Source organism: Urocampus carinirostris, chromosome 13 (genome assembly GCF_059441175.1).
Source record: "Urocampus carinirostris isolate Australia breed hairy pipefish chromosome 13, RoL_Ucar_1.0, whole genome shotgun sequence".
Lineage (NCBI taxonomy): Eukaryota > Metazoa > Chordata > Actinopteri > Syngnathiformes > Syngnathidae > Urocampus > Urocampus carinirostris.
Genome location: NC_142361.1, coordinates 24,657,915 through 24,679,091, shown reverse-complemented (window position 1 = coordinate 24,679,091; position 21,177 = coordinate 24,657,915). Strand labels below are relative to the sequence as shown.

General features: G+C 41.0%; 1 protein-coding gene across 3 annotated transcripts in view; it reads right to left on the bottom strand.

Moving 5' to 3' along the window:
• The window catches only part of slc35f3b (solute carrier family 35 member F3b), a 65,059-nt gene that overhangs the window by 4,320 nt on the left and 39,562 nt on the right, over positions 1–21,177 (bottom strand). For 2 of the 3 annotated variants that reach the window (XM_088351478.1, XM_088351480.1), the window contains 3 exons: positions 15,493–15,838; positions 7,823–8,042; positions 1,768–1,893 (listed from right to left, as the gene is read on the bottom strand). In XM_088351478.1, coding sequence (XP_088207604.1) covers positions 1,768–1,893; positions 7,823–8,042; positions 15,493–15,838 — 692 coding nt within the window. The remainder of the gene's footprint in view (positions 1–1,767; positions 1,894–7,822; positions 8,043–15,492; positions 15,839–21,177) is intronic. The other variant, XM_088351479.1, reaches the window with a different exon arrangement.

The window sequence follows — 21,177 nt, the reverse complement described above, 5'->3', positions numbered from 1 at the left end:
TGAATTTCTATTAATTTGATTTTTAGTCCCAGAACCGAAAACAAGTGTTTTATTTAAATGCATGACGATTTTTTTTACACCACTAAATGTTGCTATATAATACGCACTGGGGCTTGAATGTACTACAAGCTTGTAATTAAAACAGGTAAGAAATTAATTCACGTAAATACAAATTCAACAAAATAGAAAAAGAAACCATTTACTGTAAGAGTACACCTAATTAAATAACCATTCAGGGTGTATTGCAAGACACAAAGAATGTGATAATAATAGGTGCTTATGAAATACAGTAGTCCCACGTTTTTGGGGGGTTTCATTCTAAAAAGGTGGTGTGGAAGGAACCTTCCAAACAACAACTAAAAGTACTGTCTTAATAAACGTTTATTTTAAATAACTTCTGTACTCACTGTAGTCTAACATGATTTTTAAAATATTGCTACTATATTGCACTATTGATTGGTGATCTGCAATTTGATTGGTGGACCGACTTGGTCACTTGAGCAGATAAAGATACCTAATTTAGGCAGAAATCCCAATTTGGCAGAAAAAAATGAATTATGCTTTCATGTTATTAGTGTAATGATATATTATCATTATAGTTTTGCTTTTTTTGTTTGACAGGCTGTACAAAAAAAACAGTTTTTGTTTTTTTTATGTTTCAAAACTATCAACTTCAGATGGAATATTTTTGTCCTCATCTGGACGTTGTGGGGGAAGACAAAAATATAGTGTAAAAACAGCTACAGAAGCTCCCCAACTTGCGACCATTCAACTCACGAAAAACGGTACATACGAACATTTTTTTCGGAATGTCAAAAAATATCCAGACATTGCTGTAAGTTAGATTTTGTATTGTGTGCGCCTTTTTCCGAGTACAGGACAGTACTGTAGTGCTTCTTTCCAGCGCTACCACAGTGTGGCGCTGTGGGAGCTCACCGTGCATCCTCCCGAAGAAGAAATCCGGCTTCCTCTTCCTAGTTCGTATGTAAACATACTGTACTGTATCTCCAGCGCTAAGAACCTTGACATTTTTATTGTTTAATATCTCGTGCATCCATTCAATATAGTTGGTGTAAAGGGTAAAGAAGAGGCGAGCCATTTCTTTTGAAATGACAGTGGAATAAGAAAGCTTGATGCGGTTGAGACAAGGGTTGGATCGCTTTTTTTTTTTACATCCACTCTACCACGGAGGAGAACCTCTTGAAGCACATCTTCCAAAAGTAAGTTAAACTTCCCTTTATTTATTTTTATAGAGCGTATTATTTATAAAATGTTTATCTTTTAGTACAAAACAATATAGGTTACTTATACAAGCCCTAAACACCTTAAACATACAAAATATAGCACTTAAGCAACTTACGAACGATCGTTCGGAACCTCTCGTTCGTAAGTAGGACAGCGTCCGCATTGGTTCAACTTTGTCGGGAATAGAAAGTATCTTCCTCTGCATTTTGTGCTTTTGTAGTTCCAGTGTGTTTTCCTGACGTGACGCCTTTTAGAGGAAATAACTCGACGTAAAAAAAGATATGCGTGCACGTAATGTAAGTTCGTCACTATGTTTGTGTACAACTTAGACCGCAATGTTATTGATGCACAGGCAGAAAATGGTCCGCGACTGCCCAGCCAATCAGATTACAAAACACAATGCACAATGAAAATTCGCCAATTATGGAAACCCCGAAAAGTAAACTGTGATACAGCGAGGGATTACTGCATTGTTATATACAGTACAAAGAAGGTTATAATAAAAAATAATGGTTGGTTTACCTTGTACAGTGCAGACATGGACGCCGAAGTAACCACCAGAGTGATGCCGATAACCGAATGGCTGTGGAAACCGTCGGCGTACGTCATCATGACAATGCCGGCTATGGCCAAAATGGCCGCCACTATCTGAAAGACAAAGGAAAAATATTACCGCGGCGACCTCTCCTCTGCTGCCGCAGATGCAAGCTTTATTCCAAAGTCAGCAGATGACGCTCCTGCAGTGTTGTAGTTGATTGTTTGGCATTGATTTCCACTGTAAGTCGTCACACCGATTGCGAGAAGCGCACCGTCCTCAAAAAACCCCAATGAAGGGCGCCAATAAATCTGAGCTTGTATGTTGGCGCTCTTTTTATATAGATAGCAAGCAGGCGTGAGGCCAGTTTTGTGGGTTACTTGCGCATTAGGGAGTTGTCAGGAAGATGTATGGGCCATGCCTTTGGAGTGGGCCGGAGAACGTCCCTTTCAGGCTTGGCACCTTTGACAAAACGGTTTTCTTAGCACGGCTGGCCGCCTGTCAGTCAAGATGAAGGGCTGATGCTAACTACAAGGTCAACAACCTCTGGCGCTTGATTGTGTCTTATTTGTTTTTGCGCATGTCAGCATAATGTGAAGGGTGGCTTGATTCCAACTAAACCAATGTGGTAATATATGACCTGCCTTGCACGCGCACTCAGCTCCCTTGAACTTTTCAACCTTTTGTCAAATGTTTATACAGATGAGGAACAAAACCTGCCCACACTAGTTGAAAATGAAAGTAATAGCGGGCAACCATGGCACACTTCAGCGACCTGAATTACAAAAATAGTTAGCTAGGTATAATGGATCGCAGCCACAAACATGCATGTCATTTTAGGCTTGTCAGAATGGCACGCCTCCTGACAAAGCGCCTTCTGCCAGTCCTGACACGCAGCAATATGTTATTGGGGATAAGGGTTTGCAGCTGCATGAGTGCAGTTCATTTAAGGTGGAAATGCACTAACGGCACACAAAAAAAGCTGCCATACCCAACATAAGTGAGCTCTGATGGTCCCCGCTTGCAGCAATATGCGGTTGGGGATACTGAATTGTGGCAGCACTAGTGCAGTTCTCTTTTTGGTGGACAGAACAGCAAAAAAAGCTGCGAGGCCTGAAAACAACTGCTCTGCCTTTCCCCATTTGCAGCAATATTAAATCGGCGGTAATGGATTGTGGTGGCACAAGTGCAGTTCACTTTTTGGTGGACAGAACGGCAAAAAAGGCTGCCAGGCACTACAAAATTCACTCTGCCTTGCCCTGCCTGCAGCAATATAGAGGATGATGGGTCGCGGACAACTGATACACTAAAGCCGCAAAGTACAAAACATGTTCAAAAAATTGGGGAGATGGATACCACATGCGAACACTACCTGTCACAGTTGCCATGGCGCCCAATTGGCCCCGCCCGTGTGGCGCCGGTTGCGGCTCATTAACAGATTGGCTTTCTGTCTTTTTAAGCTCAGTGCGCTCTCTTACTTAGTCAGTCTGTCAACGAACTTCTGCCCCGCAAGACGTGGGTTTCGACTCGGTCCTGTCCCTGTTGGTATGTCCTGTACGATATTGTTCCCGTTTATTTTGTCCTGTTTAATATTGGTTTTCAGTTTAGTTTCTCTCTATTTTTGTCCTGTTTATTTTTTTTCCGGTTTTCGTTCCCGTCTCGTTTGTCCTGTTTATTTTCTATATCCTGATTCATTATCTGTCTTGTCTGTCAGTCCTGTCCGGTATCGACCCCATCTCTCCGATATCAACTCGGGCAATTGGAATTGATCTCGTTGGTCTCTGGCCTCCTGTCTTTCCACGCCAGACCGCTGCCTAACGTGCATGACTTCCCATTTCCCGTAAAATAAAAGGCTTGTGTGAGAACGTCATGCGTTTTGGTCCTAGTCCTTGACACTACCACTTTGGACTGTCAATGAAAGCTTTTTGCCCCTAAAAACACCAACAACAAAAATATCTTGACTTAAGACTAGTATAATTGTCTACGGCTGCTTTACTTTGAAGCTAGACTTAAGTCTTTGTGCGTGAATGAACCGTTCTAACGATCACTTTGGATTTCCATTTTGGTAAAAGTTTGCCACTTTCTTTTTTAGAGAAGCGTTAGTCGTTGTTTTATACTCTGGAAACCCATTGTGTTTTTCGCGTGAAAATAGAGTGCTCGATAAAATCTACTGCTTTTTAATAACAATAAGTTGGAATGCATGAATAGATAACAGTTCAATTAGAAAGTCACGTGAACAATATCTTTCCTCTTCCCGATCTAAAGATGTCAAAGTGTGGCCAAGTGCCTCCCAGACACCGCAGTACAAAAGCAGCGTGACAATAGTATCTCCCAATCTGCTTTTGCACACATCACAGAGAGATGTTGCGCCTTTCTGCCGGTGCACGTGAAACGCTCGTGACAAACGGCTGAGGCGTCCCCCGCATTGCTGCAGACGACTCCGCAACCAACGCGCCCAAAGATAGAGACGTACGCAAAGTCTGTGGGTGGAAGACGGAGACAACAGGGGGATATATCTGGCTTTCCTTCTCATGCTATCCTTTCATTGCATATAATGGGAAAACTGAGAGACGCTTGAGTAGGTGTGTGCTGGGAACAGAAAAAAAGGGAGAGAGAGAGGGATCCGTCTTGCGGCGGACCAAATTCTGACCTAAAACACCCCCTTTCAAATGTTCGACTGCTGAATGTTGCATTTTGACTTGGATTTTTTTAATCCATTTACGAAAAATGACGGTAAATGCAGTGAATTCACGGAAGATTGTAGAGCTTGAAAAAGATGTTAGTGTACAACTAGATAAGGAATCATTTACACCAGCATGGTGCCCGTGGGTAGACCCCTATGAAAACCTGAGGAGATCACCTGACGACTTCTAATAATACATCGCCAGTAATGGGTCATTGTGATTTTCTAGGAAATTTGATTTCTAACTATCATGAGGTGTCACAGTTGCCATGGCGCCAAATTGGCCTCGCCCGTGTGGCGCCAGCTGCGACTCATTGACAGATTGTCTTTACGTTTATTTAAGCACAGTGCTCTAATTTTTCCTTTGTCAGTCCGTCAAAGAACCCCTTTTGACTCAGTCCTGTTTCCTGTTGGTATTCCCTGTCCAGTATTGTTCCTGTTTATTTTTGTCCTGTTTAATATCTGTTTCATTTCAGTCTATTTTAGTCCTGTATATTATTCGCTCCAGTTTTCGTTCCCGTCTAGTTTGTCCTGTTTATTTTCAATATCCTTTTTCATTATCTATCCCGTCTGTCCTGTCCGGTATCGACCCCATCTGACCGATATCAACTCGGGCAATTGGTATCGATCTCGTCTGCTACTGGCTTCCTATCATTTCACACCAGACTGCTGCCTTACGTCAAATAAAAGGCTTGTGTGAGTAATGTCACACGTTTGGGTCCTGATCCTGTTCTGGTTCATGACATAAGGAATGATTGTTGTTTATAAATACATGATTCATTCATCCAAATTTGATTTCTATTTGGCATGATCTTTTAGTGGTTGACAATCAATTTTAACTCCACTTCTAATGAATGAATAAATGAAAACTTTATTTCAAACATTAGAATATAAAAACAGGACAAAAACAATTACCCGACAACAAAAATAATGTTAACATGTTCGAAAAGGGGTAGGAAGAAGCAAACGCTTATTTTCCCGACCCCTTCATCTTCCCTATTAATTACATTTTACATATAGCTCCTCTTTTGTGTCTAAATATACCAAAATCTCACGGATATATATATTACATAGGTCGGATGTCAATAATTATGATCAGGGTTCGGTAGAGTTACTTTAACTTGATTACTTTCAATTACTTTTGGATTACTCCAATACCAAATGAAATGAAAATGAAATGATCTACATTTATAATAATAATAATAATAATAATAATAATTTCCTTGTATTGTCATTCTGTGTAACAATGTACACAGAACGAAATGTCGATTGCATCTGACCCGATGCAGCCGCAGCCAAGAGAGGGCGCCGCCGACCACTTTTTAAGTCTTAGGAATGACTCGGCCGGGGCGCGAACCCGAACCTCCCAGTCTCAAAGCGGGCGCCTTACCATCTAGGCTACTGAGCTGGTATATAGCGCTTTTCAAGTCAATGACTTCCCAAAGCGCTTTACAATGTGCTCCACATTTCCCAATAGCGGCCTTGCAGCCATGTTAGGCGCTAACCTGCTTATTGGGGGTATTAGGGGTTCAGTGTCTTACCCAAGGACACTTCGACATGTAACACGGACAAGCCGGGATTCGAACTGGGATCCCTTGAAGACAAGCGCTCTACCTCCTGAGCTACTGCCGCCCCTAAAAAAATAGCGGCCGTGCAGCCATGTAAGGCGCTAACCTGCTTATTGGGGGTTTTAGGGGTTCAGTGTCTTACCCAAGGACACTTCGACATGTAACACGGAGGAGCCGGGAATTCAACCTGCGATCTCTTGATCCCAAGACGAGCTCTCTACGTCCTGAGCCACTGCCGCCCTAAATATGCTAATAAAAGAAAAGAAACTAAATATGAATAAAATGATGACTCACAACAACGTGGTAAGCTTTCTCTCCTGGCTTTGATCTCTTTGATCTCCGGCAAAACTAACATAAAATGCAACAGAAACAAAATGAAAATAAATCCAAACCGCTTGCCAACATCATTTTTGCCGTTCCATGTATTCCGTTACTCCCCAAGCCTGCACAAAATTTAGTCATTCGATTCATATTTAGTTTCTTTTGTCTTTTATTAGCATATTTGGTATTGGAGTAATCCAAAAGTAATTGAAAGTAATCAAGTTAAAGTAACCCTACCCAACCCTGTTTATGTTATATACTAATCATCATAGTACCAATCTATTAACGTTATAACGCTACTAGTCACTAAATATCATTGTGACACCAATGCTAATAACAATAGCAATAATAATAGTTATGTATATAAAAGTGTCTTTTTTCCACTAAATATCAACACTGATGCAGTTTGATTGTTGAAAGCATCCATTGCATAACTATTTGCTTTCCTTTCCATTTCTTTATCATCATCCCTCGTAGCTACTGCAGTAGTAAACAGTTTGGTCATAAGGCATATTCCACTGTAAAACAAAAAGGAACAAGACCTCAACTATGATTGTTCATTTTGTATGGCATTCTCAAATAGTGGGCTTTAGGCTCCATTAAGGGGGGCGCGGGTGGATATGCAATTGCAACTTTTTTTTAAAGTTCTTTTAACTCTTCCAAGTGCAATTGTTGTACGTCTATATATATATATATATATATATATATATATATATATATACATACATATATTTTTTTTCTTATACTTTAATCTGGATAGCGTCTTATCCGGTGGACAGCAGTGTACTTAAAACCATTTTATAGACAAATATTCCTCTAGGGTGGCGATGCAAGTGTGTGTGTGTGTGTGTGTGTGTGTGTGTGTGTGTGTGTGTGTGTGTTTGTGTAAGTAATATTATTCTTGGGGGGCCGCGAGTGATTTTGTATGAATTGTATTTGAATCAGTATTGATTTTTAACAAATGAAGTTCTTTACCACTAGGAGGAGCTAAATACTACACACTGTCTCTTAAATTATTGGCTTCCTTATTATCATAGCGTCTTCATACACAAGGTATTCGAAGTCATTTTTGTTGCAAGATTCTTAGCCCTTTTGTCTTCAAAAAGAACTATCATTTAAAATGTATGGGAAAGTATTTTTGTAAGTTTATCATCTCGGCGGCAGTAGCTCAGTGGGTAGAGCGCTCGTCTTGGGATCAAGAGAGCGCAGTTCGAATCTCGGCTCCTCTGTGTTACATGTCGAAGTGTCCTTGGGCAAGACACTGAACCCCTAATGCCCCCAATAAGCAGGTTAGCGCCTTACATGGCTGCACGGCCGCTAATGGGAAATGCGAAGCACATTGTAAAGCGCACAGCATTTTGCAAAGTGTCCACAAGTCATTGACTTGAAAAGCGCTATATAAATGCAGATCATTTCATTTCATCTCTTGACTAATTATTCATGCTCATTCCAAGTGAGCCGGTAACTCACCCGTACGCCCATGAAGCGGTCCCTCAGTACGATCCATGAGAGCAGGAAGACGAAGGCCTTGTTGCAACAAAAGAGCGCCGACACGTCGGTGGTGTTGATCTTCCTGAGGGCCTGCAGGTACAAGTAGTTTGTGAGGATCCAAAGCAGGCCGAAGGGGGCCACCTTGCTGAAGAACACCTTGGGGGTCAGACCGTCCTCCCCGAAGAAACGACAACACTCCCTACGCGGACACAACACAAGGTCAGACCGTTACATTCGGTATGGAGAAGATATTTGGGATTTTATGGAAATAATACATAAAAATTGGGGCAGGAAAACATTTTGAATGGCATTGGTTTAGTACTTTTTGTTACTTTTTGTGCAGCGGTCTGAATTAAAACGCCTGACGGGCTGTATGCGGCCCTCAGTCTGTAGTTTGGTCACCCCTGAAGAGGTTTTTTTGCATGACATCTGATTTTTTTAAAAATGAATTAAAAATATTGCAACTGTATAGAAAAATATAGCCATAACTGTTAGAATATTTGAATGTTGTAGTCTATCTTAATGTTTTATGAACACAAAGGGACACTGTGTCAAGAACCGGAACAGGAGGAGGACCCAGATGCGTGACGTTTCTCACACAAGCTTTATTTTTACAGGAAATTGGGCAGTCATGCACGTAACCCAAACGCCAGTGATTCGGCAATCGTTGGGTGGAAGACATAAGGCAGCAGTCTGGCGTGGAATGACAGGAAGCCAGAGGCCGACGAGATCGATACCAATTGCACGAGCAGATATCAGACAGATGGGACAGACAGGATTGATATCAGGCACTGCAGACTGGAGTCCGATAACAAGCAGGACGAGATAGCCGGAAATTATACCAGACACTGGAGATCGAAATTACAAAATAGCCGGGCAAAATAGACTGGAACGATACCGGGCAGGAAACCGGACGTCTTGCGGGTGCAGAGGTTTTGTTGACGGACTGACAAAGGGTGAGTGAGTACTGAGCTGAAATAGGAGGGAAGCCAATCAGTCAAAAGGCCATTTGGGCGCCATGGGCAACCGTGACACACTGGGGACACGAGTGGCACCAAAACAGAGACATATTGTTTTAAACAATGTTCACTATGTTGTAATTTAAGACTTTTACTTCTGTAGAACGTTTTTTTTTTAAACTTTTTGTTTGGATGAAGTCTGGCGTTCTGTACCTGGCCCAAGTGCTGCAGTTTGCCCACCCCTCTTTAACCGGTATGATTTCAACCTAATGAGAGAAAAATGGAGCTAATCTTTCAGCTACTCAGTACAATAGTTAGCGTTCATTTTTTAATGCATTCTGCCGCAGCCCAGCGGAGATGGATAATTGGCGAGCGGCGGAAAATGCTGAGTCTCTTTTCTGACTATCGCAGGCGGAGGGGGGGTGCGGTGGGTCTTTGAGGTTTGCCGATTGTTGAACAACACGTTTGGGTGAAGCTCCTGCAAGGGAGTCGTGGCGCACGGCCAATGAAATAATCGCGTCCTTGAAGGAAGGGCACGCTGAATTCGACTCGCGTTGTGTTGTGGCAACAAAGAGTCAGAGTGACTTGAGTCGATCTAATGTGTGAACGGTCATGTCGGGGTTTTTATCAGTCGGAGGTAGGAAGGGAGGAAGGAAGAGAAGGTGTGAAGTCAAACATCCCTACAGAGGTTGTCAATCAAGATTGACTCACACGTGAGCATTACTCTCTGCTGAATTGAACCACATTCCTCGGTTACATTGAATAAATATCAAATTTACAAAACACTGTTGAGGGGTCACCAAGGTTGTGCCCATGCTCACCAGGTAGCCCACTAAAACGCTCAAATAGCTAGGGGGGAGTTCTAAAACTAGCTTACCAGTGATGGGCCGTTGAGATTTTCTAGTAAATTTGATTTCAAACTGGCATTAGAAAGCGTTGAAATGAACAGTGATAATTCGAATTCTTTAAAAGTTAGTCTATAATTTACACACGTGAATCCCCTCAATGCCTTTATACAAGGCATATGTTTTAGTCGTTGACAGCCTATTTTAACCCTAATCATTACAACCTGGTAAAAACATTAGTAATTTTACAGATCCATATAAAACTCCTAGACCTATGGGCCACCAATTAGGAACAAAAAGGGACTCTTGGCTTCAAAACAGTGGCTGACCCCTGCACTAATATGTAAAAAAGTGACCAAAATGGACCGATACATGATTTGGATTGATTTGGTCCTACTTTTTGGGTTGCTCTGCACAAAATTAAAATGTTATGGGCGTATACACACAAATGCCTCATGTTTTGGGCTTTGTTTGAATAATAGTCATAATTATTTTCCAAGCAGGGCAGCGCAGTGGTTAGCGCAGGTGCGGCACAGTTCTGAGGTCATGAGATCGAACCTCCTGTGTGGAGTTTGGATGTTCTCCCCGTGCTTGCGTGGGTTTCCTCCCACATTCCAAAAACATGCATGTTAGGTGAATTGGCTGGTCCAAATAGTCCCTAGGTGTGAATGAGCAAGTACGTTGTCTGTCTCTGTGTGCCCTGCGACTGGCTGGCAACCAGTTCAGGGTGTCCCCTGCCCACTGCCTGAAAATAGCTGGGATGGGCTCCAGCACCCCGCGACCCTACTGAGGTTAAGCGCTGCTGATAATGGATAGATGGATTTTCCAAGCAACCATTTTTGTGGGTTACTTCAAATTATTTGACATTATTTCTGAACAGCGTCAAACAAAAAAGCTTACGTGGTTTAAAAAAAAATGTTTTGGGTTGACCTACACAAAAATGCTACCATTTTTTGACTTATTGAAGAAAACATCCTCCAATTATTTTGTGTTTTACTTCAAATTAGCATTACTTATGAAGTTCTTTGGTATTTTGTTTCGATAAAACATTTTGTTCTTACGATCAAATTATCCTTGAGGTTTTTTTCGACAATATGAAGTGATTTGTTGTTTTCTTTTGTGTGTGAGTGTCAAATCTTTGATACAAAAGTGTGTAGTTATTCAATAATATTACCTATTTCTTGCATTGCCTATTTACTTGAGATAGTTTGAAAAAAATCTACCTCACTAAGGTAGATAGATAGTTTGAAAAAAATGGGTAGGGTGGGTTATTGAAAAACAACTTCGGTCCAATTATTTTGTTATTTCGTTCACAACTACTTTGTGGTGGGGGGTTGGCTTTTAAACAGAATTACGACTATATTTTTAGTGGTCGTTTTTTGTATTAAAGTACAAACTCATATTTTTTTTCATTTGCCCATTTACTGTGATTGAGTTACTTTTAATGTATAAGTCAATTGTTGGTTTTGGGTAAAAAAAAAAAAAACAATTACTTTTATTTTTTGATCTATAAAACTAGGAAGTAGAACAGAATAAACCAACACGTCGTACCAACTATTTCAAGCACAAAACTACCTCTATGATTTTTCATCATTCACTGCAAATCCTACAGTCTTTCTTTACTTTCCTTAACTCTGTTCAGAGCCTGCCACCACAAATCACTCTTTTCCATCCCGTGCTGTCATACGGAGCCTCTACACCCTCAGCGCATCCATAAATTTTCTTCCCTCCCATCTGTTGTCCCTCATGGCTTTTACCTGCACATGAGCAAAGCATATCAATCTCAACATTTGTCCCTGGAGTGAACCTTCGAGTGTCCGATGAGCTCATACTACATCTTGTCTGTCCGCATCACTCCCTGGTTTGCCACCTTCAGCTTTGCCTTCCTGTCTTTGAGTGACTGCTACAGTTCTTACCCGTACGACATTCCCGGTCTAAAAAAAAAAAAAGTTAATTTCATGTGTCTGAAACGGATAACTCCTGACACCATCTTCCATTCTGCCTTTGTTTTTTTCCTCCACCCGTCTTTCACACTTTCAGCACTGGACAGTTAATCCCAAGTATTTCAACGACTGCAGCCTTGCAACTTAATGTCTTATAACCCTTACATTTGAAAGGCTCATTTTCCTTGTAACACACACAGCTAACTTTCATTTCTTGGCTCCTTTGGGAAAAAATAACAATGCATGCTGTTAAACAGGGGTCACCTACCTTTTTGAGAGCTACGTTTTGTAACTGATAAGCTCCAAGGGCTACCGGTTTGTTTATACATTTCTACAATAAGTTATCCTGTTATTACTGTGTTACTTTTATGTTATTGCCATGTTGTAATTATTAGAAGGGTTCAAACAAACTAAGATAGGTTAGAAATCAAGTTCCTTAGAAAATTACTCTAAGACAAAAGTGAGGCATTTTCTGAACCAGTTCTGCAAGCCTCTAAGGTGTTCTTGGTGAGCTACCTGGTGCCCACGAGCATCACATTAGTGAGTCTGTAAAAATGATAAAACTTTCAATGATTGCAAAACAACCTCAGGGGAATAAGAGCAAATGCTTGATGATAAAAGACTTTCAAGGTCAAATGACACCTGGGCAATATGAATTATTTAAATTTTAATAACCAACAATCTATGAAACCATTACATAATGTATGCTGTTGTATACACAAGCTAGCGCCGCATGGCTACACTCAAGGTTTGTACACATTTCTCATGGCCAAATTCAAGCCCCTTTTAAGCACTTTCAAGGTCAATTTTCCGATTTTTTTTCCCCCAGTACCATCCTCAGTAGGGTCACACGGGTGCTGGAGCCCATCACAGCTATCTTCGGGCAGTGGGCTGGGGACACCCTGAACTGGTTGCCAGCCAATCACAGGCCACACAGAGACAGACGACTCACTCGCTCATTCACACCTAGGGACAATTTGGCCTATTAACCTGACATGCATGTTTTTGGAATGTGGGAGATAAACGGAGTGCCCGGAGGAAACCCATGCAAGCACGGCAAGAACATGCAAACTTCACACAGGGAGGTTCGATCTCATGATCTTAGAACTGTGCTGCACACGTGCTAACCACTGCGCTGCCGTGCTGCACCCTAGAAAATATAATATAATAGTAGATCCAAACAATAAGTGTGTAAATATTTTTGAGACAAATCTCATATACTGTAGTTCTAAAAATGGCAGTAATGTGTGGCTTTTGTTTACAGTTGCATGAAGTTCTTCCAATTCCAATTTACCTCTGTGGAATACTACCTATGTACTTGCCCTAATAGACATTTCACAGTGCCCTTTTTAGGTGTTGCATGTTGCAAACCACTAAAAAAATCGTAGTTAAGCCAGTCATCTCAGAGAGTTACCTTCCATATGACTGGAAAGAACTGATTCTCCCATTGTGGAGATTTGTATCTCTCTTGTGGACACTTAGCAACATGCTGTGCGCGGATTTGTTCCACGTTTTAACTATGGTTTGTATTTTTCGGTGAGATGAACCTGTTTTGATGCAACTTTCCTAACGCACCCTTTGGGGCGATGACGCTTCACATGACAACGCCATACAAAGCACTGAAAGTACGGCCTCCCTGTCAGCTTCATTTTCAAGACGACTTTATTTTATTTATCTTTGTTTAATGCAGACTGCTGAGAATTATGGCAATAATTTCAAGCATTCTCAAGCACTTCACCCAAAATTCGGGCATTTTCCTGATCTTGAAAGCAACATTAAATTTCAAGCTTTTTTCCAGATTGTAAGCACCCGTACGAACCCTGTACACCGAATGCCAAACTTTTATTTTTTTTGCGGCAGACTTAGATGAAACTCATTCACACTGATTTAACTGCCAGCATTAGCATCGCTGGTATTAGCACCTGGATTCTCAAACCAGAATGATGCTTTATTAACTTGTTAGTCACTTCAGCGAGTATTTGTGCTGAATCTGCTACTAGCATTAGCCACGAGCTTTGTAGACTTTCCATGTAGCCAATTCGGTTGCTAGCATTAGCGACTAGCTTTGGTGACGCAACAACTATTCTCAGCATTTAGCATTTCAGACATTAGTACCTACCTTTGTGAACCAGAATGATGACTTCTTGAATTATTGCTAATTATTTTAAAGTCAAATCTATCGGTTGCTCGTTATCAAGATTTTTTTTTCCTCCTGTATTCATAATTTGAGTACGTATCTATAAAATATAATTACGAAACTTTCCAAATTTGCAATTTTATCACAAAGGAACATAGGGTAAAGTTATTGAAGGTTGGGTGTGTATTTTGAGGTGTCCATAAAAAGTTTAAAATTAAATCATTCTCTATTAAGTTTGTGTTGACAAGGCCCAAGAAGGATTCTATGGGTTGAAATAGTAAGAAAAGGACCGTTTCAAATACAGTCCAAATGCCAACCCTAACCCCCCAAAAATAAATAATGATAAGTTTATTCGAGCGCATCCAAGAAAGACACGTACATGCACGTACCATACAAGCAGTTTGACATCGACTGCAATGATGATTTTAACAAGATGGCGTCAAAAGGTGGAATAAAATTGCAGATAAGGGTGGTGTCCGTGACTTCAAATTATTCTAAGTGAAAAAAAAAAACGTTTTGCATTTCCTGTGTTATATTTCTTTAATTTGTTTTTAAAAAATATATTTTAGAATCAGATTTTTTTTCTCGGTGCAAAACTACCCCGTCATTCTGATTTTCTTGGAAATTTGATTTCTATCTAGAATGAAGTTTTAGTGCAGGGGTGGGCAACCCCGTCCTCGAGAGCCCATGGGTCCTGTATGTTTTTGGAGTTTCTCCATTTTAATACGGGCGATTCCAATCACCTGATCCTGGATCATTATCAAGCTAACAAGCTAAACTTCGGCATCACCTGAGTTGGAGAAGAGAAAGCTCGAAAACATGCAGCACATGCGGCTCTCGAGGACTGGGTTGGCCACCCCTATTTTAGTGGGTTTCTGGGCCTAACCTAACCATACTTCTAATCATTACAATAAGGTGTTTACAAAATAGTAACATGATAATAACATAGTAATGACAGTATCAAAAAAAATCTCTTGATCTTTATAGGTAAAATAATTTTCAACGTGTAGTGGTTTTTTTCCTCTCTTTCCATATAGTGTAGTGTGCACATGTGTCAAACAGGCGGACCGCGGGCCAGATCAGGCCCGCCAATGGTTTGAATCCGGCTTGCAAGACAACATTGAAAGAAGCGCAAGAGGAAAATGAGCTGTTGTTTTAAATGTTTAACACTTAGTTAACACTTGCAAAACAATTGTGGTAGTATCTCTCCATTTCTTTCTGACTCAGTTATTTTTTATTTATTTCTCCCTCTTTTTCTTTCTCATGTTACTCTCTCTTTCTCTTTTCTCTATTTCTCTCTCACTCTCTAACTCTTTCTTTTTCTCTGTCTTGCTCTCTTTCTATTTCATCTCTAATTTACACTTGAATTCTTTCTTTCTATTTTTCTCTTTCTTTCCCTTTTTCAACCTCTCTCTCTCTCCCTCACCTCACTTTCTCTTTTTCTCCTGCTGACTCTTTTTCTTTCTGTCATTTCACTTCTCTTCTTTTTATCTTTCTCTTTTTTCACTTTCTTTTTCCCTCTATATTTATTTCCCCCTTCTCCATTCATGTCTCTATTCTGCTCTCTCTTTTTCTCTCACTGTTACTCTTTCCCTTGTTCTCCCTATCTCTTTATCACTCTCTCTTTCCCTCACTCTCTTTCTCTGTCATTTTCTCCCTCTCTTTCTCTTAAACTTAATAGTCCGGCCCCCGTGAGATTTTTTTTATAGCATTTGTGGCCCCCAGCTAAAATGAGTATGACATCCCTGGTGTAGTGCGTTGCCACCTTAATCTCTGTCTGGCCGTTTGCCTCTCCGGACTCTTGCAGAGGTGTCCGACGTAGTAGAGCGGAAAGAAGAGGCAGTTCCAGGTGGTGGCGAACCAGGTGAGGGTGAAGGGGGCGTCAAAGTGCTTGAAGGTGAGTTTGGCCAGCTGGGTTGCGCCTGCCCAGGATGAGCAGACGCACACGAGCATGGCCACCCCCCACAGGCTCTTGCGAACCTGCAACGCCGTTATCCGGATGCAGCAGCGAAGCTTCCGTCTGGGGGTCGCCGATTCCGGACCCGCCGCGCTCGCTACCGGCTGCGCATCCGGGCCGCTGTGGGCGGCGTGCTCCCTCGGACGCTCGTCCCCTGAAAGTTTTGTACACGGGTAATCCGGTTAACACTTAAACTCCTAATGTACGCTGATACAGCGTTTTAAATCCGATACCTGATTTATTTGTGTTAAACATTAAATGCAACAGGATGCAAATGAGAGCACCCTAACCATTGGACCACTTGTCATTCTGATGACGTACAAAAAGGCATTAGACTCTATCTTATTATCACACTTTTTTTTCCCACAATGCCATTGGTCTCTGGTACCATGAGTAAACATAGTTTGATGATGAAATCAAATCTGCCTATCTATGTGTAATTTACTGCTGGTCCAGTGGTTAGGATTCGGCACATTACACACCGCGAACCGCATTCGATTCCCACTTTAATCAATTGCAAAAAGGCTGAGCTGAGAACAAGTGAAACTCATTTTTATACCGATTTTCAATTAAAAAATGAGTGATGAGTGCTGTGCAAGAGTCCGCATTATACACAAATTGTTACAGTAGGCAACTGACACAAATACAATAGACTGCATCGCTAGCTTACGATATTTTCATGTTGCACTGTGGAATAAGATGTGTTTTAACCCCTCAACTTACATCACCGTCAAGAATTTTTTTCTACCTGGTCGAAGATTTACATATTTCAAATTTTTTGGTGTTGGTGCGTATGACTGTGCCAGTCAAGTGCTTTATACGTCTCTTAGAGGCCTTTCTGCTATTGGTCGACGACAAAAGATACCAGTCTGCTATTGGTTTGTGTCTCGCCGTCATGATGACGCAGAATAACTATTGGTTCTACAATGCTCCATTTCTATTTCTCTGTTTAATTTAGAAACTTGTGTAACAAGCTTTAATTTGTTTAATTATGGGTCTCAAGACAGGCGGCGATGCTAAAGGAGAAGCAGAATCATGATAACCATGGAAAAAAAGACCTTTTGCCTGGCAGAACCACCACCTTAGCACCCCAGGATGGAGCCTTGGAGTATCACACAGCTACATATATCTTTCACCTTTTCTTGTTTCCTGACTACTTGAGTCTGCTTTGAGTCGAAAATAACTGGTATTAGCCGAAGGTTTATAAAGATATATACCTGAAGAGTGCAAGTCTGCACACACTAAAAAGGAGCAAAGATGCTTTGAGAACTACTCATTGAGCCTTTAAAAAAAGAAAATGAAGCTTGAGATAAAAAAAAAGTATTTGCCTGCATTATTACCCTCACTAAGGAAATGTCATTAAATAGCTAAGTGACGCCTCTCCCCCTTTCATCCATCCGCTATTCCACTCTCTGGTGCTCGCTTGACGCGGGAAGCAAGTCGCTCTCGCAATCTGATTGTGAGCCGAATATGGAAGTGGATCTTCCGTAGCGAGAGATGGCGGTGTCAGGGATGGAAAAACAGGTCGATAGCCGGGACAGGAGAGCAGACGTGGTCGGGATCAAAAACGGGTCATAGCCAGAGACAAACGGGGAGATCAGGAACGGACAGGTGGAAAAACCGGACAGGCGGGAGTCAGGGTCAAAGAGGCTTGCTTTGTAACAACAGAGGTTCGCAGTCGGACCGACAAACGGAGAGTGACAGGACTGGGCTTAAAAAGGGACAAGGAGCCAATCAGATAGTCCGCAGCGGCTGGCGACCAATGAGCGGGCACAGGCGATCCGAAATCGATAATCATGACAAATACAGTAATGGAAATTACATGCGGTATCGGTATCAGCTACAGCTCAACATGTCCTACCAGTCTTTAAATACCCCTGTCAGACTTTAATTCTTCCTGATAATCAGACGTCTGAGTTAAAACGGAATTGATTTAGTATGACAAGCTAGAGCCAAACAGAGGGCAGTAGAAGGCAACTTTGATATACAGTCCTACTGTGCATTATTGTGGTGGAAAATTGTATTATTCATTTTTATGATCACATTTATGCTAACTTCACTGGAAATCCCATGTAAAGTAATTGTGATGTTTACAAGGTGATTCGTGTTTATATGGAAGGACATTTATTTGGTTAATGAGGTAGTTAAGTTACAAAAATGATTCAAAGCAAGAATGCAGTCTCCCCAAATGACATTGCACATAACATTGTTTTCCGATTTTTAATGGTTATGTTTTCTTGTAAACGAGGTTACTTTGGTAAGATATCAAAATGGGTTATCCTACCACAAATCCTGGCTTTTTATTAGCATAACTAGTTTATTTACAAATTAAATTTGACATTCAAACCCAAATGATTGTAATTCATTGGATGTAATGATTTGTACAGTGAGATAACATCGCTCATTAGAGAAAGGAATAGTTTATAGAAAACCAAATCATTTTTAAAACATACATGTCAGACGCTTGCGGAGGGTGGTGGACCCAAATGCCGGTGAGTGCAAAACTTGATAAAGCCAAACACACAACAAAAGTCCAATCAAGTTGGATACAGCTGAAAAGAGCAAATAGTTTTAAGTTGGTCAGAGCTGGTGTAACTTGTCAGCTTTATTGGCTAGCTGTTGAATTGTCTGAATGAAGATATGACAATGCGGAAGTCATTGTGCACTTGCAGGGGCAGCTGTGGAAGGTCAGTCATACTGAAGGGTGAAGCAAGCTTTATTACCACAGAGCAACCAACAGTCACAATACTTGTGAGCAATTTCCAAGTGGCTAACATAAGTGGCTAGAGAAGGAAAAAAGTCAAACATGTTACAGGATTCGACAACCATGACATACAGGGCTCGGGTGTGGAAGGTAAGTGGCTGTTAAACGAAAAAAAGCTACCTTGGAAAAATGGTTATTCAGTCTTCCGAAGTGATACGATGAGAGCCAATAAAGTCAGCTTATCAAGGTGTTTAATATACCAAGTAGCTACAATTTTCTAAATCTACAAGACTTGAATATACTATATTCATAGCCTCCAGTAGCTATCATGAGTGGCTAGAGAAGGAAAACATGAAAAAAAAAAGGATTTTAAACTTGAGGGACTTGTAAACAGTCACATGGAGGGCTTAAGAAAAAACACTGGCACTAGCGACTTTTCGTAGTAGTAAGATGTTGGCCAGATATGTCAGTTTTAGCCGAGGTATTTTTTTTCCCCCTCAATAATTGAAGTATTTTTTTGACCACCAGGCGTCACTATATTATACTCACTGGGGCTTTAAAGTAATACAAAAGATGCATAAGGATGGACCAGTCTCACCAGAACAGCAGTTCAGTCGCCTATCTGAATACCAAATCTACCAACCCCATCCGCAACGGTTAAATCCTGTTTCAGAAAAATAAAGCCCCGAAAAACAACCCGACTTTGTAGATAATAAATAATAAAGCACAAAATCTTCTTTGCTGAAAGTTAAAAATAAAGGCTTCCCCAAGTGGGTCTCCCAGAGGTAATCGTGTGCTGGCTGGAAAACAAATTTAACTCAAAAAAAGCCTCTCGAATACTTCACAAGAATTAGAGCAGTATAAAGATTAAACATACCATATTTTCCACACTATAAAATGCACTGGATTTTAAGGCGTACCCCGCAAAAATAATCTTTTGTGATATTGTTTCATATATTAGGCGCTCCGGACTATAAGCCGAATGGAAATAAAAGAAAAGTAATGTCAAGACCAGAACAGAATCAGGACCCAATGGCGTAACGTTTACCACAAGTTTAATTGAAAGAAAGAGGAAGGGCTGGGCCCACGATCCGGTGTTTGCTGGACGCGGGAAGCAAGTCGCTCTCGCACTCGGATTGTGATCAGAGTACCGAAGTGGATCTTCCGTAGCGAGCGATGGCGGTGTCTGGGATGGAAAAACAGGTTGGTAGCAGGGAGAGCAAAAACGTGGTCGGGGTCGGAAAGGAGTCGTATACCAGGACAGGAGAGTAGACGTAGTCGGGATCAAAAATGTGTCGTAAGCCGGGACGGGAGAGCAGACGTGGTCGGGATCAAAAACAGGTCGTAGCCGGAGACAAACGGGACAGGCGGGCGTCAAGGTAAAAAAAAAGGCTTGCCCTGTACAAACAGAGGTTCGCAGACGGACTGACAACTGGAGAGTGACAGGACAGGGTTTAAATAGGGACAGGGAGCCAATCAGAACCTGCAGCGGTTGGCGCCAAATGTACGGGCACAGGTGATTCACATCGGTAATCATGACAAGTAAGGCCTAAAGTTGCACACAAAAATTTAGAAAAGTACTGTCAGGGTTCCTACAGCTTAAGACGTTTTAGAACTTTTAATGCATTTTAAGTTAAAATTCAAGACCAAGTCTATTAAAGAAAAAACAATTGAAACCAACAAAACAAAAACAACACATGAATTAGATGCAATTTTAAACAAATGTTGTTTTCTTTTGTTGTTTAATTTTACATTACATTTTGGTCCGGTTGAAAACTTTTCCACCTGAATATCACATTTTTAGTCATCGGGACAAAAAGTATGTTTACAGTACATTATGGATCTCCAGTCAAACAACTCATTCCAAAGAACTTTTCTGCTACACTCATGAAACATTTATTATCATGATAAATTACTTTTTTACTAAATCTTTTTAATTCAAACAAATATCAATCTTAGTAAAATGGTCACAATTTTAAGACTCCATAATGGGATTTGAGACATTTAACGCCAAGGAAGGCCTTATTTTTAGAATAATGAATTCAATGCCTTTTAAGACTTTAAGGATCCTCGGGAGCCCTGACTGTATTTGTGCATTGATTGATGAATAGGAATATATCACTGATCACAATTGCATAACATTGGAGTCAACAGTAATCAAACCCGGGTTGCGGTGAGAAGCACGTCGGACTCAATTCTCTAGACCACTAGGAATACAGATGACACACGAAATGGAATTAAGTTGTATCTCATCATCACACTATTTTCAGTCGCGGTACCAAATTATTGATTTTATGATTGTCATGCATTAAAGCGGTTCGTGGTACAGAAAAGGTTGGGGACCACTGGAATTCAGTATTGAATTGCAGACTCCCATGTCTGTACAGAGCGCACAAGATTCTGAACTGAATGAAGAGAAATGCATTGTGGAAAGTAATTCAGTCATTCTGAACTGAAGATAAAAGCATTGTGGGAAGTAATTTAGACGTCCTGAAAAATATAAATAAATGCATGTCCAGATCAGTACAGAACGTTTGTCACACAGGTTCGAGAGCGTTTTCTGTTAGGGCCCCTTAGTTGTGGAATGCTCTGCCTCCTGAGAATCGCTCTGAAACCTCAGTAAAACTGTTCAAATCTATGGTTAAAACACACTTCTATTTTCTATCTTATGAATGACCTATATTTCCTGAAGACAATTTCTGTGTATTATTTGTTATAGCAACCTGGTCATCCTGGAAAGTGGATTACCTCATGTGTAGTCCCTTCTCAAGGTTTCTTTATTTTCCTCG